Raw genomic sequence first — 17,658 nt, 5'->3', positions numbered from 1 at the left:
ATTACAAAAGTTTCCATACTTACCTCGAGTTAGTAATCAGTGTTTATAATAAAAACACCCCGGGTGTTGTTATTGTTGGTTTCACGCGTTTAATGGCAATAATATTAAATAATGAACAAACTCTATGCTGTTGACAAATACAGTCAGTATGCCCTTTTTTCTGATTTCAGAAAGAGGGTGATTCGCTAGATAGGGAAAGATTCTTTATAGCAGTAAAAATCGTTAAGGGTGGACTTTTAACTCGCGCTAGTGCCGTCAATAATGTGGCATGAAATGTGGCAGGACGTGTAACATGGACAGACGACATCTCTGCATACTACCCACGTTACTTCTCACGTTGTACGTACAGTATGTGGTGGGCGGGTTTTACCTACCAAAAAGTTACAACCAAACAAACCTACACACAGATTCGAAAAACTCAATCAGAAAGATTGTATTTTTCGCGGGTCTTCGGCAACTGAATAAATAAATGCAACTAAGATAGCGGCAGGGATGTATCTAACGTATCTATACTAATATTGTAAAGCTGAAGAGTTTGTTTGTTTGTTTGATTAAACGCGCTAATCTCTGGAACTACTGGTCCGATTTGAAAAATTCTTTCTGTATTTAGATAGCCTAATTATGGAGGAAGGCTATACGCTATATATTATCCCCGTATTTCTACGGGAACGGGAACCACGCAGGTAAAACCGCGCGGCGTCAGCTAGTCAATGATACGAGGCCCCCGGACTACTGGGGCTCCTTGCGTGTAAAAGTAAAAATGAGCAAAATTTTATCCACAATCTCACCTAATTTCCTGCATAAGCGTGATCTAAAAAGTTAAAAACATCCTACATAGGTTAATCTATACCCTTCATTAATTGGGCCCCCCAACTAATATTAATACGGAGCCAGGCACGCTACGCCACTGGATAGCGGTTTTCTGTTTCGTATTTACAATGAAGCTCGGCTCACGGCAGGCTTGTTTCGCAGGAGACGTGATTCTCTGCACTCTGCCCCTGGGAGTGCTGAAAGTGGCGGTAGCGAACAACGGCCAGAATCAGCAGAACTTCGTTAAGTTCGATCCGCCGTTGCCTGATTGGAAAGTAAGTACACCTATAAACACCAAATAATGGATTCAGTCTAGACTTTAAAACTAATTTGCTGTTGCTGTAAACTATACGTATACTCGTACTTGATGTTTCGACACACAATGTATTGATTGGAATTTTATGATGAGTAGTTAATTTTATGGAATACTTTGTATGTTTATAACCTGTAGATACCTCGGAGAACATATTAAAACTAATTTGTTCCCTATTACTTGCTGTCTTAATTATTCGAAAAGTGGCTATAGCAGTACTTAAAAAATCAAATACCTTATGGTTCTATGGTATTAAAAACAATTTCTTGAGGGACTAATTACATATTCAGTTTTGTTTCACTCTGGTTAATAGAAAACAAACTAATTTCTTTTTTATTACTATCTGTCTTAATTATTCGAAAAGTGACAATAGCAGTACTTGAGACATTAAGTAACTTATAGCGTTAGTAGGGTTCTATGTTCTGTATTAAAACAATCCATTGAGGGACTAATTACATATATTCAGTTTTATTTGACTCTTGTAAATACAAAACAAACTAATTTCTTCTTTACTACTGTCTGTCTTAATTATTTAAAACGTGACAATAGCATACTTGAGACATTAAGTAATTATTTAAAACGTGACAATAGCATACTTGAGACATTAAGTAACTTAAAGGGTTCTATGTTCTGTATTAAAACAATTCCTTGAGGGACTAATTACAAATATTCAGTTTTGTATCACTCTGGTTAATAGAAAACAAACTAGTTTCTTCTTTATTACTATCTGTCTTAATTATTCGAAACGTGACAATAGCAGTACTTGAGACATTAAATAACTTAAAGCGTTAGTAGGGTTCTATGTTCTGTATTAAAAACAATTCCTTGAGAGACTAATTACACATATTCAGTTTTATTTTACTCTTGTAAATACGAACAAACTAATTGTTATATAATAGGCTGTCTTAATTATTGGAAACGTGAACGTGACAATAGTAGTACTTAATAAATTAAAAACCTTAAAGCGTTAGCTTAGCGTTCTATTGTCTGTGTGTTGAAAACAATTCCTTGGGGGATTGATTACACATATTCAGTTTTAGTTCACTCTAGTAAATACAAAACAAGTGTTTCTATAGAGATGCGAACACGAAGTTCGATTTTCTGCAACTATTTAGTTTTTGCAGCAAGCAGGCATAACATAAAGATAATAGTGCATTGACATTGGCATCGTAGCACATGATATCAACATTGTTAAGTGATGGAGTTCGATCGCCGGCTGGGCCGATTGAGGTTTTCTTAATTGGTCCAGGTCTGGCTGGTGGGAGGCTTCGGCCGTGACTACCTTACCACCCTACCTACAAAGACGTACCGCCAAGCCATCTAGCGTTCCGGTACGATGTCGTGTAGAAACCGATAAGGGTGTGGATTTTCATCCTCCTTCTAACAAGTTAGCCCGCTTCCATCTTAGATTGTATCATCACTTACCATCAGGTGAGATTGTAATCAAGGGCTAACTTGTAAAGAATTAAAAAAAAGAAGTGAAAAATAAAAATAGATAGTTCACAATTTTCGCACAGTAGGTAGATAATGTTTAGTTTAAATGAAATAGGTTGTGCGATTCATATGGAGTAGCACGATATAGTAACTATAGAGGCTGATAATGAAGATATTTCGCGGCTTATAGAAAAAAAAATCAACTGTTACTAAGTTGCAAAGATAGATGAACTGAACAAGTGTAATTAGTCACCAGCTCTATATTATCTAAGCGTGAGTGATATTTAATGTCGCCTTCTATAAAACAACAGAGACATATTGTGTTTGTGTGACAGCATTAAGGCTTAACTAAACTATGATGATGAGACATGAGTATCACGCTATTGGACCCAAAGAAACAAGAGTGGCGCTGGTGAATCAAAACACACTTACGACAAAGAGATATATATATAGTGCTCGCCACGGATCTTTATATTTGTGAAGTTAGCTGCGGAATGAGTATTCACCCACCGCTCGCGCCGTTTGTACCGTTATTGATTCATTGCGCAGTCATTTGTTGCTAACTTCATAAACACAATATCTCGTAGCAGGCACTGTATTACACTACTTGTTTGAAAACTACGATTCAATAAAACCTGATGTCACGTTCCCGATTATGCCATGGTTTTGATGTTCTATTTAAATAGAGTTCCTATCAAAACTAACATATCCGATTAAAATTTAAAGGTCCTGTTAATGGGTAATCGATAATTATCATAACTAACTTACTCGTAGCTCATCATACATAGTGTTAGCGTTATAATTAAGTTTTATAATTATTATACCTATGTAATTTTAAATTTTATTCTTTGTTTTCAATGTAAAGTGTATTTTAACATGTTCGCTGCGGCACTGATTTTTACTGAGGTTTTTTTAACCTCGTACTAAAATTTTGTAGTGCGGTACGAGGTCCATCGACCTCGTAACTCTTGAAGCCGCTAGACGTACGAGGCCAATTGACCTTGTACCGCAACGAACGTGTTTAAGCCGTAGCATAAATAAATCTAATTTATCCGGTTCCTGATTTAGATAGCGGCCATTAAACGTCTTGGATATGGCAACTTAAATAAGGTTGTGCTGTGTTTCGAGAGAACCTTTTGGGATCCGAGCGCCAATCTCTTCGGGCATGTTGGCACGACCACCGCTAGCAGGGGTACGTTGGCTTTGTAGAATTAAAATGCACATGCATTTTTTTTTATAAAACAAAAATACACGGATCCCTTATTTGATTTGCATATTGGATGTTGTAGTTTTGATGAATTTTCCGATTGGATGAAAATACCGGACAGTGTTGACAACGTGAACTGTGTTGACACGATTTTTTTTTAATTATCAGTTGCAGTCCTGACTTCAGTTCCTATGTTTTAATTATATTTTAGTAAATAATTTTCTCGTAGACAATTGTATAGTTGGGAAATTATTACCAAGTCCATATAAAATTGGAAAATTCCTCATAAGAAAACTCAGAGTCACACAGCGACGGAACGAGCTATGCTAGGAGTATATATGCGTGATCGAATCAGACATGAGGAGATCCGCAGAAGAACTAAAGTCACCGACATAGCTCAGCGTGTCGCGAAGCTGAAGTGGCAATGGGCGGGGCACATATTTCGAAGCTGCTGGAATCGCGACCCCGCACTAGAAAGCGCAGTGTTTGTCGGCCCCCCACCAGGTGGACTGATGACATCAAGCGAGTCGCAGGTATTCGCTGGATCCGGATGGCTTAGTATCGTGATGTTTGGATGTCCTTACAAAAGACCTATATTCTGCAGTGGACGTCCATCGGCTGATATGATAATGATGATTATTGGCAAGTAAGAATTATTACTAGTTATGTATTTATAATTGGTGTTACAGTCCGTGTAAACAGGTTCAAAGCCAAACGGCAGCAAAATTACGAGTATTGTAATAATTCTAGGCACTCCAAGTCACTTGTACATTGTACAATAATAATGTCTAGACGTAAATTTAATCGCTAGCTCGTTCAGAACAAATATTTATAGCATAAATTATTTTACGTACTTACCCTTGACCTAAATTTCGTCTCGATAATAATCTCAGTATCGGCTTACATTTAAGCGAGAACACGCATAGTATATCAATATTAGCTCTCACAAAATCCCGCAAATTAACCGCGGCACACTCCCCGAGGATGATACTCGTAAATTATTTCCCGGTGTAAATAGTGTAAAATGTAGAAACAGCGGTGGCCGACGCGATAACGAATTAAAACCTGAATAATTTAACGCCACTGAGCAACCCTAAGGGGAGCCTTGGGCAATAAATCACGGGAACGAGTCAAGACAAGCTATTTTTTACGTTATGCTTTAGTACACCTCCTTAGTTCTTTGTTGTGTACTCTGCTAACTTCATTAAGTCCCCGCGTCTTTCGTTGGGAATTCCGGAACAATGTACCCGTTTTTATACATGCCCAATTTAGTATTTTCGGCTCGGAAGTTATCTGATATTGTATCGTGTACATCGTCCCGGAGTTACGTGGGAACACCCGCAAGGGTTGTCTTCTTATATATCTGCCGTGAATCTTTAGAGTCATTTAGTATAGCATCGTGGTGCTCATTATGACCTTATTAGGTGGAGACGTGCATCCATAAAGTTGTCAAGTTATCTACTCTAGATTAAACACCCTATTGGAACAGCGACACACTTATCTTACTTAATTGTGTACAAATATCTACTTAATTGCACAGTACAGGATATAACTTGTGCATACAAATGCAAATAGCGAAAGATAGGTTTGTTTATTAACTTACCTAATTAATATAATACTCGTACATATAAACATGCAAATATCAACCTTTCACTGCATCATTAATATGCAAATGAAATAATTGCGATTGCTTCTAATTAGTGATCAAAATAGATTAGATGATCATTAGCTCTGTTTGTACTATCAAACCCGGAGACCATATTTTTAAAATTAAATTTTTTGAAGGTTAATCGTTTATAATTTTTTATCAGCCTATTTTTTACGGCCCACTGTAAGGCCAAGCCCCCCTCTTTATAGAAGCGGATATGAAGCTTAAACCCACCATGCTGCCTCAATGCGGGTGGGCGGGCGTAGGGTAAGAATATTTAAATTCATTAGCGATCACTATGTTTATGATAATGACCAGGTAGGTACAGGGGTTTAATACCACTCAACTTTGCAACTCGGGGCTGAGAATTTAACTGAAATTTTCTGAGAAGAAAAACACTCATTACATTGCTAACCATGGCAATCCACAAGGCTGGTGGTTAGTACATTATGGTTTGTACTAAGTATTGTGATTTTACATATAATTCGCGGAAATCTCTCCGAATTGGAGGTATATTCGTATTCAAGTTCGAATTAAATGCGTAGAGTGTAATCCATCATACAATTAGCACTGCTGGTTCGGATCCAGAATTCTCGGAACCGGGTCAGATTCAATAGGTAGGGACGGAATGAGCTGATTCCACTGTGGTGTGCAAATAAAGTATATCTATCTATCTATTATTAGATAGATCTGATAGTGATAATTATAGAGTCAAACTTTAAAAACCAAAGCCCTTCAATCTAAATTAAAGTAACGTGGTAGCGTAAATTCTTCTCTTCTGTATAGAATAAGATTTGGCCCTGAAATTCAAATAGGCTGATATAACATGATAACATAACCTGACGTTTCAATAGTGCTTGTAAATTAAACATAATTGAAAGAAATAAACTTTGACTTAAAATACATATATATATACTGTATAGGTTAAACATATACTTCTATATATACTGTATAGGTTAAACATAGGCTTTCACTTATCCAAGTCGTACGTATCGGACGCATCGCATGAAATGGACTTTAATTTTACGGTAGGTAAAATCCATTCGATGAGATCCGTACGATGCGGATCAGTGGACGTACTTGTATGACTTTATACAAAGAATACTACAATTTGACGCGATGGACGCCGACCTTATAAGGCTAAACCTATATTTTTAATATTTCTTGTTTTCTATTGTTACTCATTAATATGCCATATTTGTAGGGGAACTGTTCCTATTCTGGAACTTGTACAGCGCTCCAGTGCTTCTAGCGCTGGTGGCCGGCGAAGCGGCGGCCGTGATGGAGAACGTGACGGATGACGTGATAGTGGGCCGGTGTATCGCCGTGCTGAAGAGCATCTTCGGACACGCTGCCGTGCCACAGCCCAAGGAATGCGTGGTTACTAGGTAAGGAATTTATTGAACTGCCAAGAAGTACATCTCCAACCCGATGGTCGGATTTTCTCAATTAAACAGGAGCCCGCACCTTTTACAGTGTACTTGATGAAAGAGCATTGTCTATTGAAAGATGACTCGCCAAGGTGGTCACGATCCTCAGGGGTCATGAGGGACCGACTCGAGAGAGAGTGATTGACGGCTGAGTGGTGAGACTATGTGGCTTATATACAGGGTCAGGCTATCAAATATTGTTTTGTTGAGCTTTTCTTTCTTTCAAGAAATTAGTCAATTGCAGCTCTAAGTTAGGAAGTTGGTGGTGTAACAACCACGCGCCTCGGAGATTGATTAAAACTTTGTCCACTCAGTTTCTATCTGCTGTTTCGAGAATCGAAACTGTTTTGAATAGTTCACGATATTTTAAATGTTAAATACGTTTACGATATATTTAAAATGGACGTCCTTAACCCTACTTCACACAACGGTCACAAGTCCGAGGATCTGCTCGGAGTTTTTCTCTCTGCCACACGATGGACCCGGCACCTGCACAGTGAATACATTAATTGCTAAGATATTTCGTCTCTTATGATATAATCTCTCTTACAAAATTCTCGAATATTTGAGATTAAAATATCTACATACTTGATAGAAAGAGTCAAGTCAAGTACTGACATGTTTTGGGTGAATGCTTATAATACATGACTTTCTGTTCCGTAATACCGATCCCGTTTCTGAACTGGACTTACGCAGGTAGAGAACACTTGTCACGTTAACAAATTCCATTATTCCCTGACGTAGACTCGGCTCTCAACGTAGTATTTACGACACGACGCACTTTGTATGCGGGTCGGCGAGCTGGTTTGTTGTCTGCTCGACATAAACTAGACCGATGTAAATTTGCGTTGCCACAATTGTGTGTTAATCGCCCTTTGGCCCTTTGCCTTAAGTGTCTGAAAATAATTTGACTTTCTAAAATCTTGCGCTTTGCGCGCACAAATTGACAGCCCGGCTACGTCCTGAATGATGCGGTGATTCTCTAAATATTTGTTTTCTACATCGGTTGTTAAATATTCCATTTAGGTCCACTAGAACACTTTTGTTTTTGATTTTGCTTTAAATTTTAAAATGTTATACCAACTATAATTACTATTAAAATAACAATAAGTGTTTTTTTAATAATGGTGTTCTTGTGAGTACCTACATTCTGATCTTTGTTTCCATACATAACATAAATACTGTAGATTTTGCAAGTGCTAGTGAAATTGCGGGGCACTGCAGCTAGTTTTAATTATATTTTGTCTTCACTACAGTAATATGTTTACTTCTATAACTTCCCTTAACAAAACGTGCGATGTAACAACCGATGTACATATAATTTTTCTTACAGAATAGTCCTCAGCTGTATAGTTTCCACATACAATTGGTAGCGATCACAAAATTTGCTCACGAAACGTTTCATTTATGCATACAATGCCCTCTATTTGTATTGTTTTGTCGTTGAATATGACATTGTGGTCGTTATTTGGGTTATTAAAATGTTTGCGGTATTGTTTACCTTTGCATTATTGAAAAGCCTCACCGCGGAGTTGTATGTATTTTCTTACGTCTCCTCAGGGCTTTTATAAGATGTTACTTGTATGTATCTTATCTCTCGTTATTGCTCACAAGGGGTTCGTATAATGTGGTCGTTCGTTCGCAAGGTCTTAAGTACAATTTAAGTAAATATCCTGTATACATCTGAACATTTCAAGTATCAAGGAAAAAATATAAAGTGTTGTTATATATACCAGGGGACTATGAGTGCCAACATTTCTTTTAACTGTAGCAAAATGAAACCTCCTAAATTTTTTTATCTTGTAATCGTCATATTTGTACTACTTTCGGATAAAAATCTTCAATGATTCAATGAAGTAATATTCTGTGCTTTGATGACTGAGCCTGAATGACTGAGATGACTGAATAGTGTGCATTTTAAGAAATTACAATTATATCACGTGTCTCAAACGGTGAAGGAAAAACGTCGCGAGGAAACCGGCATACCAGAGAATTTTCTTAATTCTCTGCGTGTGTGAAGTCTGCCAATCCGCATTGGGCCAGCGTGGTGGACTATTGGCCTAACCCCTCTCATTCTGAAAGGAGACTCGAGCTCAGCAGTGAGCCAAATATGGGTTGATAATGATGAATGATGACCTGAAGCGGTTTTCGAGATTTCGTGATGATCTTTCGTATTTGTATATTTAGATTTATGCGTATTTAAGTTTTCAACTTCACTCAGATGGCGTGCGGATCCCTACGCCCGCGGCTCATACAGCTTCGTAGCGGTTGGCTCTTCTGGAACTGACTACGATCTTCTCGCAGCGCCGGTACCTGACTCTTCTGGAGAAAATCGATTGTTCTTTGCAGGTTTGACTTTCAGTAAATTCATTAATATTATCATCAATATCAGCCTGTTTTAACAGCCTAGGCAAGGCTAGGTCTCCTTATAAAAGAGGGATACCTATATCCCCTCTTCTATAGAGAAAGAGGCACCCAATGCGGGATGGTGGGATAGTTAAATAATTCATTAATATTATATGTAAGAGAAATTAATGTTTTCATGATAGTTCCAATGCACCTGAATCCAAAATTTTCATTAAGTGTCTCAAAGTCAAAGTTGCTTTATTCAATAAGAACAATTGTTTGATGCGTCTGTTGTCAAATAACTATGCCTCCTGATTTTTTTCCGATAATTGATTTTAAAAATCGTTTTTATCTATTTCGCAAAAATCTCTTCGCGCTTAGGATTTAAAATTTAAGCAGTCAGATCATGAATAAATATTTTGTTCCTGGTCTTGTCTTTCGGTATCTTACCCGATATACCTTATTTTTTTTTATTTTATTATAAATATGTATTTACTGGTTAACGATTTTACTTGCCAAATTTCATATTCCAGGTCAACGGGTACTAGGTACCCTATTAATTTTAATTAAATAAAAACCCTTTAGAGTTTCGGATTATGCGTTTTTTGCTGAATAAGCGGCCTTTCTTTATTTACTTATATAATTTAAATTTTAACTTCATATCTCCTCAACGTGACAGACAACAAAGTAAGGGTTCCATTTATTTCTATAATTTTTTACAGAACCCTAAAAACCATTCAATATAATTATGTCTTTAGGGGAACACACGATGCGCAACTACCCAGCGACGGTTCATGGCGCATTCCTCTCCGGTCTCCGCGAGGCTGGTCGTCTGGCGGACCTGCTGATGCCTCTCCCGCCGGTCACCAGCGCCAGTGTCGCGGCTGTCATGGCTGCCATCAACCACTCATGACCCGAGGGCAAGGAGAGGAAAGTCTTGAAGAAAGCTGTAGCATAATATTTAGATAATAATCTATGTATTTAGTTAGTACAGTCCAATGCAAACATTAAGACGTGTGGTGATGCTCTGCCGCTGCGTTACCGCTGATACCTAAAATTTTGCATTGCACATCTTCACGCACGTTGTTCCGAAACGTCTTGAAGTTCGCATTGTACTATTCGTTTGCATGGTTACTCGTCCCGCATGCATGTTGGACGTTTTTTTTGTCATTATTTAATGTTTGATTATTAGGTATAAGGCTGATTGAGTGGTGGTAGTTTTTTCATCTATTTTAAAATAAACACTTACTTAGCCATGTAATGAAATTAATAGAAATGAAATAAAATACATTAATATAAATGAAATGAATTGAAATCATTGTAATTAAACATTTACATAATTTATATTTACCATTTACATTTACAGATTCACCATAATTCAAAATCCTTTCACGCTATTACTACACAAAAATTGCGTAGAACTGTAAGCAAATATAAATGTCAAAGTTAAAAAATAACGCAACGCATGAAGTTTATTAGTTTAAATTTATTTATGTTTTAAAATGTTCACCTTTATAAGCCAGATTATTCGCTTATAAATAAATCAATGTCCATTTATAGTGAAGTAAGATTGATTTCACTATTAAACGAAAGTTAGGATTACCAACAAAAAACCACAAAGTTTTAATTGCATCGCAGTATTATAAGGAGTACTTCGTTGAAAATAATTTTCTCTAAGCTCAGAGAGCAAACGATTATAAGTTATTATGTTTAAAGTTAAAACGCAAGATAGTCGTAATTAAGGGCCCTGAAATTTTAAAGCCGGCCATACACGATCAGTTTGAAGCAGGAGCGACTGCTTCAAGCTACGACTGCATAATGGACAGACTTCTACGTCTCAACTGCTCGAGTGATTAGTGAACGTACGTACATACACTAACCGCTCGAGCAGTTGTTACTTGGCCTGTAGCCATGTGGTACGTCGAATTTCTTTCTACAAACGCTAACGCTTCGAAAAATAACAAAATGTATGGGACTGATATTCAATATTGGGAATAAAATTCTCAGAAGATCCAAAGTCACCGACATAGCTCAACGAGTCGCGAAGCGATGTGGCAATGGGCGGGGTACATAGTTCGAAGAGCCGATGGACGTTGAGGTTAAGGTCCAATAACCAACAAGCGAGTCGCAGGGATTTGCTGGATGCAGGCGGCTCAGGTCGTGATGTTTGAAAGTCCCAAAAGGCCTATGTCCTGCAATCGAAGGTCATCGTCTGATATGTTGATGATGAACATTTAAATTGCCATCTGCTTGAGCAGTTAAGCCAATTGCTCGAGCAGTTATCAATGACAGCTTCAAGCTGTTAACTCTGACAAAACGCTAACTGCACGAGCAGTTATCAATGGCAGCTTCAAGCCGTTGACTCTGATCATGTATTTTGATCACTGGCTAACTGCTCGAGCTGACCGTGTATGGCCGGCCTAAGTTGTTCGCTAGTTACAAACGGCGTTTTAATTAATGTTTGTTTTGTGTTTGTACTTTTCCATTTTCGTGCACTAGACAGTCGGTAAAGTTGACGAAGGGACGGGGGTGACTGAGCTTTGAGCTTTAATTAAAAATTTAGTTTTAACTAATATTTGCTTGAACTGTAATTGAAAATTCTATGGATGTTGTAAATGCGTGATTGCATCAAAATTCGTGTAAAACTAAATATGAAAATAATAAGCGAATGAGAAAAATATCTAATTATTAAAAGTGTCAAGGTTCAATTAAATATTATAAGTTAAGTAGCAATTCACCTAATATGCTAGCAATTTTTTACTTTTATTTTTATTCTTCCTTGTATCTCCATTTGTGCCTCCAATACAGGAGTAGGCTGTCAGATTTTTTATTTTGGCTACACCTGTGGCTATGGGTGTCTGGATGTCTGTTCATTTAAGTTACTGTGATTTCTTTTTTGAATTGACTTCCAATTTATCTTTTTTCCTATTGATTATTAAGTATAGGAAAAAGATTACTCGGGACTTACCGTTATACCAAGTTTTTCCTATTGAATATAGGAAACGTTCTGAGTACGTCTACTACTTATTTTTTCTTAGGATATGATCTAGATATACGTCTAAAAAATTTTTGCGTGTTTTCTTCTACCGGGACATATAGGCCCGACTTACGCCTAATGTTTTTCATGTTTTTGTGTAGTTTTATGTTTCCGAGGGCCTAGTGGCATTTTGATACACTTACTATCGCGTTAACGTAAACGCGAATTTCTAAGGAATTAAGACATCGCCATTACTACACAGCTGTTTCAATTCAACGCGATAGTAACTCCCACTAGGCACAAAGATCTTGTATCGTTCGACTATACTGTGCCTACGCCTTTAGATCATTATTAAATCTGTCTCTTGGCTTTATTATAATGGACTTGTTATTTTAATGGACTTATTATTTCAATGGACTCACGTAATTTGATGAATTAAGGTTGTGTTTTAGTTTAATATATTTAGAAAATAAGTTTCGTTTTTGTCTACTTGAGAAACAATAAATTGATGTCAAATAATGTTGTGTTTCATTTTTACCTACTAACTTTAGAACATACAATTATCTATAAAACTTCTACAGAAAGTAAGGCCACTGTCTTTATTGCTTAAGTAACGCTAGCCACAAAAGGTCAATTATTCTCACGTTTATAATTGATCGTGTGTTGGTCACTGCGTACATGACTTGTATAGTATGCCGCGTGGGTACTGCCGTTTGCTTTTCAGAAACGTGAGAATAATTGACCGTCAATGGCGACCTTAAAAGCACGCAAACGAATTATTAATAGAAGAATATAATCTGTAAAACCGGTGGGCCAATGATATTTTATATAAAACTGAGGCGCACAAAAGTGCATAATTTGTCTTAATTTAATTTAGTTTTTTTTTTAAACAACGAAAGATATTTAAATACAAAGTACCTAAATATTGTCAAGTTGTGTTTAGGAAGTGTAAAAACTATATAATTTACATAAATATAAGTATAATGTAAGTAAATACAAATTTGTGCATGTGTGCGTTTAGTGATTTTGTAGGCACGTAACATATCTATGGTATAAAATATCACTGGCGGATTCCGACGTAAAAAGCAAAGCAGTCTTAAGAAACGACTCTAAAAACAATAACACTGGAGTGTTATTTGTGTTTTAACTTTAATTAGGTAGGCAAGTCGTAAAATAAATTGCTCTCTCGGACGGTTGAGATAAAGGCGGAGGCTAATAAAATAGGGGGTTTCAATTCCGTACGAAATTATAAATTGGGCAATTTGATGATAAACAAACACACCTGCATAGGCACCTGTATCGAAAATAATTGAATGTAAGGTGCAGATTTTACTTAAAAACTTCCCTTTTTTTTCAATAACTTTAATGAAAAAAAAAATATGTTAAAAATATAATAAATTGTCTTACCTTCCTACTTGAGCTTTTGATTAATATATGTCTGATCTGAAATGTCATCCGGTGCTTACTGGATGTCACACAGTAGAGTAAGTAATGATGTCACTTTGTCAATTCATTTGATATCTATTTTAATATGTTGATAATAAAGACCAAATGTATAGGCCAGCTTATCTGATTTACGTCAATTGTCTTATTGACATAAATACATTGGTGTATTTTGGAAAAACTTTCTTGCCAACAGACTGCTAAGCTAAAATAAGGTAACTGAATGATGTAGGTACTTTCAAAATATAGGTACTTACGATAATTATTATCGAAATTTTGATAAAAGCAATAAAAAAATAATTAACTAAATTCAGAAGCACCAAAATACAATTACAGTGAAAAACAATAAAATATATTTATATTCATAGCAATGTTTACGTATTGGGCGTGGCGGTGAAGGATTTATGTGGGCTTTTTAATTGCATTTATAATTATTTTTCAACAACTGCGCTGCCGGCAAATTGAATACGACCGACGTGAATTGTTGCGACCTTATCTGATGAAAGTAGTTCAATAAAGTGTCAATTTTTAAATGTTGACGTTTATTTTAACAGGATAATGTTTAATGTTTTTATATTGGACTACCTTCATATGACATTAATGCATGTTTCCAATAATAATTTGTCGGTTAGTTATTTTTTCATTTCATTTGGTCTGCAAGCCTGTCTTACCTTACCTTATCAGCCGACAGACGTCCTCGGTCGGATATAGGCCTTTTACATGGACCTACGCCCTACAAGCACAACGGTCTCGAGCCGCCAGCACACAGCGGCTCCCTGCAACCTAATTGATATCCTCGGTCAACCTAGTGGGGGGTCGATCAACACTGCACTTTCGGATGCGGGGTCGCCATTCCAGTAACTTGGGGTGTATAAGCAAGCGCTTTGCTGCAATCACACCTGATGGTAAGCGATGATGCAGCCTATGGTGGAAACCGCTTGCCTAGAAGATTTGACGGCCTCCGTGGCGCAGTGGTATGCGCATTGGATTTACAAGACGGAGGTCCTGGGTTCGATCCCCGGCTGGGCAGATTGAGATTTTCTTAATTTGTCCAGGTCTGGCTGGTGGGAGGCTTCGGCCGTGGCTAGTTACCACCCTACCGGCAAAGACGTACCGCCAAGCGATTTAGCGTTCCGGTACGCTGCCGTGTAGAAACCAAAAGGGGTGTGGATTTTCATCCTCCTCCTAACAAGTTAGCCCGCTTCCATCTTAGACTGCATCATCACTTACCATCAGGTGAGATTGTAGTCAAGGTCTAACTTGTAAAGAATAAAAAAAAAAAAAAAAGATGCCTATTCACGTTTGACTTTAAGATACGCATATTGCTTTTATATTGAGCCTGCATTATTATGGTTTTGTTTTAAACTGACACAAATGGCGTGGATAGGTAGGCAGAAAGTTCATTAGGTCGTTACTCGTTTTATTTTATATAACTACGACTATTATTACCACCAATAGATTAAATTAAATTATTACATAATCCTGACTTTTTAAAAGTGCTTGTAAACTAGGCCTAATTTAAATAAATGAATTTTGAATTTTTTGAATTTAATACCCATGGTTATGCCAGTCTGAAGTAAGAAAGGAAACTTAGTTTTTCCATTACTTCTTCCTATAATAAATAAAATTCTACATAAATATCCGTATCATAAAATCATAAAAAAATATTTTTTATGCGTTATCAGATTGTATAACGGGGGTAAAATAGTATCTGGTTCATCCACGACATTCAAATTAAACTTATAGCCAGTAGGTACCATCTACATGCAAAATTTTAACCTGGACACGTCCCAATAATTAGGTATGTACTTAGTTATAAAGTAAAGAGATTATTAAAAATTTCTTACTCAAATAGAGTAAGAAATTTTTATACTAATAGAAATTCATATTAAATTAAAATTAATAGCAACAGCTCTTTGAAACTCGACCAAGTGATCACTTATGGTCAACAATGGAAAAAGAACGATAAAAAACACTAAATAAAAATACCTACTTCATTACTTAAGCCAAGCTTTATCTATCGTGTTAATCAATGGGCGTGGACTAGTAAAATCTGTCGAATCAAAACGGAATGTTGTAAGTGACATTTAATTAAATCTTATTATTAATCTTACTGACTTTGAAATAAAGCATCTATTTCAATGTTTTGGTATTACGAAAATGTTATGTTTACTATTAAATAGATACTAACTATAAGCAAACTAGAGACTCGTACGACTTTAAATTTATTCGTAGGTAGATAGGTACATCCTAATACAATTAATTCGCTATTAAGTCGTTGGAATATTACGAAGTTAAATTGCTCGTCAATTAAGAAAGTTCTATTTCTATTATAGATTTACCCGTCTAAATCAGTAAGTATTTTCTTAAGTTTGTAACTATGTAGGTATTTAGTGTGAATAAATTTATCAAGATTTCCAACTCCAGATTGAGAATTTTAACTGAAAATTTCTTGGAAAATTTCTAAGAAGAATATATTCATAATCTATATCCTTAACGACCTCAGATCAATTACAAAAGGACCTGACTAACTAGATGTTACCTACTCTCTATCAAAGATCTAACGCGTTTATAAAAACTGTTTGTATAGAATCTATGTTCCATTGTTGTAATCGTTTTCGTCCTTTAAATACTTAGTTCCCTAAAAATGTCGGTTTGTGTAGTTGCATGGCATTATAACGGCCACCAACTTCTTATGAATGTTATTTAAACGGGTACATACCACGATAAAACGACGAGATTTTTATTGTCGATATTTCGACCCAGTTGCATGGATCGTGGTCACGACGGGACTGAAGTTGCGAGATGAGAAGTGAAGTCAGCTGTTAGGGGCAAAATCGATCTACCCTCTTTGTTGATCACCAACTTCTTGTTCACTTAAATATGAAGTTTCGTTTCTTTTGTTAGTATTTCTAACTTATTATGGTAAATAAAATTTGTAATAAAAACAATAATTAAAAAAAAACGATTCTTCTGACGGAACAACAAAACCTCGATCAAGTAATTGAATATTCTGTCTAAACAGTCTAAGCGATTTTTTGTTAGTATGTGTAAAAATTACATGCGTGTGTATTGCGTATATTATAGTTGTCTGTAGAATACTGAATAGAATTGAACATTGCTTGCAATGATTTCTAACTAATATGGTAGTAATAAGGTATATAAAATTTGTAATAAAAACAATAATTAAAAAAAACGATTCTTCTGACGGAACAACAAAACCTCGATCAAGTAATTGAATATTCTGTGTAAACAGTGTAAGCGATGTTTTGTTAGTATGTGTAAAAATTACATGCGTGTGTATTGCGAATAAAATTTATTGTTGTGTAGAATACTAAATATAATTTAATATTGATTGCAATCTTAAATATTTTCGATATGTGAGCTTACCTCGTCCCCCTCAAGAAACGACAGACAATTTTGCTAAAGAATTTGGGTGCGATGCATCTCCATTATCTAATTCCTCTATGTTATCGACGAATCCAAGCCCTTATACTCAAAAGGGCTAGAACCCAGAGCCGTACAGCTTATTATTAATTAAGCCCTTTTATTATTGAGTTTCAAAATGAGGAATTAATATCGGAAGTGGGAACGTCAAGTTCCCACTTTCCATTTAGCAGTTACAATACAGCGGCCCTTCCGCCCTTTCAGTAATTATGCATCAAGATAAAAACTTTGTTTGCATAGGACTTTGTTCGAATTAGCCGCTGATTTAAAACAACCTTTTTAAAGATGTTTCTCTAATTAGCTGAATAATTGTATTGTATTTTTAACAGCTAAAACACCTGATAGCTACTGAATTATGTAGGAGTCGGAATGTAAATTTTTTCCATTGTTATTTTGTGGAGGTTAGGCTGGAAATTAATTGTCCATTTCTATCGAAAATAACGGGAACATTTAGAATACTTACTGACACAGATTAGTAGATTAGTAGACCAATAACGCCCGAAATTAATAATGTATCTCCAATCTAAGATTCAAATAAATCTTGGATTGTTGCCAATCGCCCGATTGATCTCTAATCTTCGTGCCAATATTAAAACTCTGCAA

The 17,658-nt window shown here is 36.2% G+C and overlaps 1 protein-coding gene across 1 annotated transcript in view; it reads left to right on the top strand.

Annotated features, from left to right (window-relative positions):
- Positions 1-12,684, top strand: part of LOC112057943 (lysine-specific histone demethylase 1A) — a 421,521-nt gene extending 408,837 nt beyond the window's left edge. Inside the window, exons 12-16 of the mRNA XM_024098561.2 lie at positions 973-1,085; positions 3,626-3,749; positions 6,617-6,800; positions 9,064-9,191; positions 9,947-12,684. Coding sequence (XP_023954329.1) covers positions 973-1,085; positions 3,626-3,749; positions 6,617-6,800; positions 9,064-9,191; positions 9,947-10,101 — 704 coding nt within the window. The 3' untranslated portion in view covers positions 10,102-12,684. The remainder of the gene's footprint in view (positions 1-972; positions 1,086-3,625; positions 3,750-6,616; positions 6,801-9,063; positions 9,192-9,946) is intronic.
- Positions 12,685-17,658: the final 4,974 nt, after the last annotated feature.

The sequence above is a fragment of the Bicyclus anynana genome, chromosome 13 (assembly GCF_947172395.1).
Source record: "Bicyclus anynana chromosome 13, ilBicAnyn1.1, whole genome shotgun sequence".
NCBI lineage: Eukaryota > Metazoa > Arthropoda > Insecta > Lepidoptera > Nymphalidae > Bicyclus > Bicyclus anynana.
This window is presented reverse-complemented; position numbering and strand designations above follow the sequence as displayed.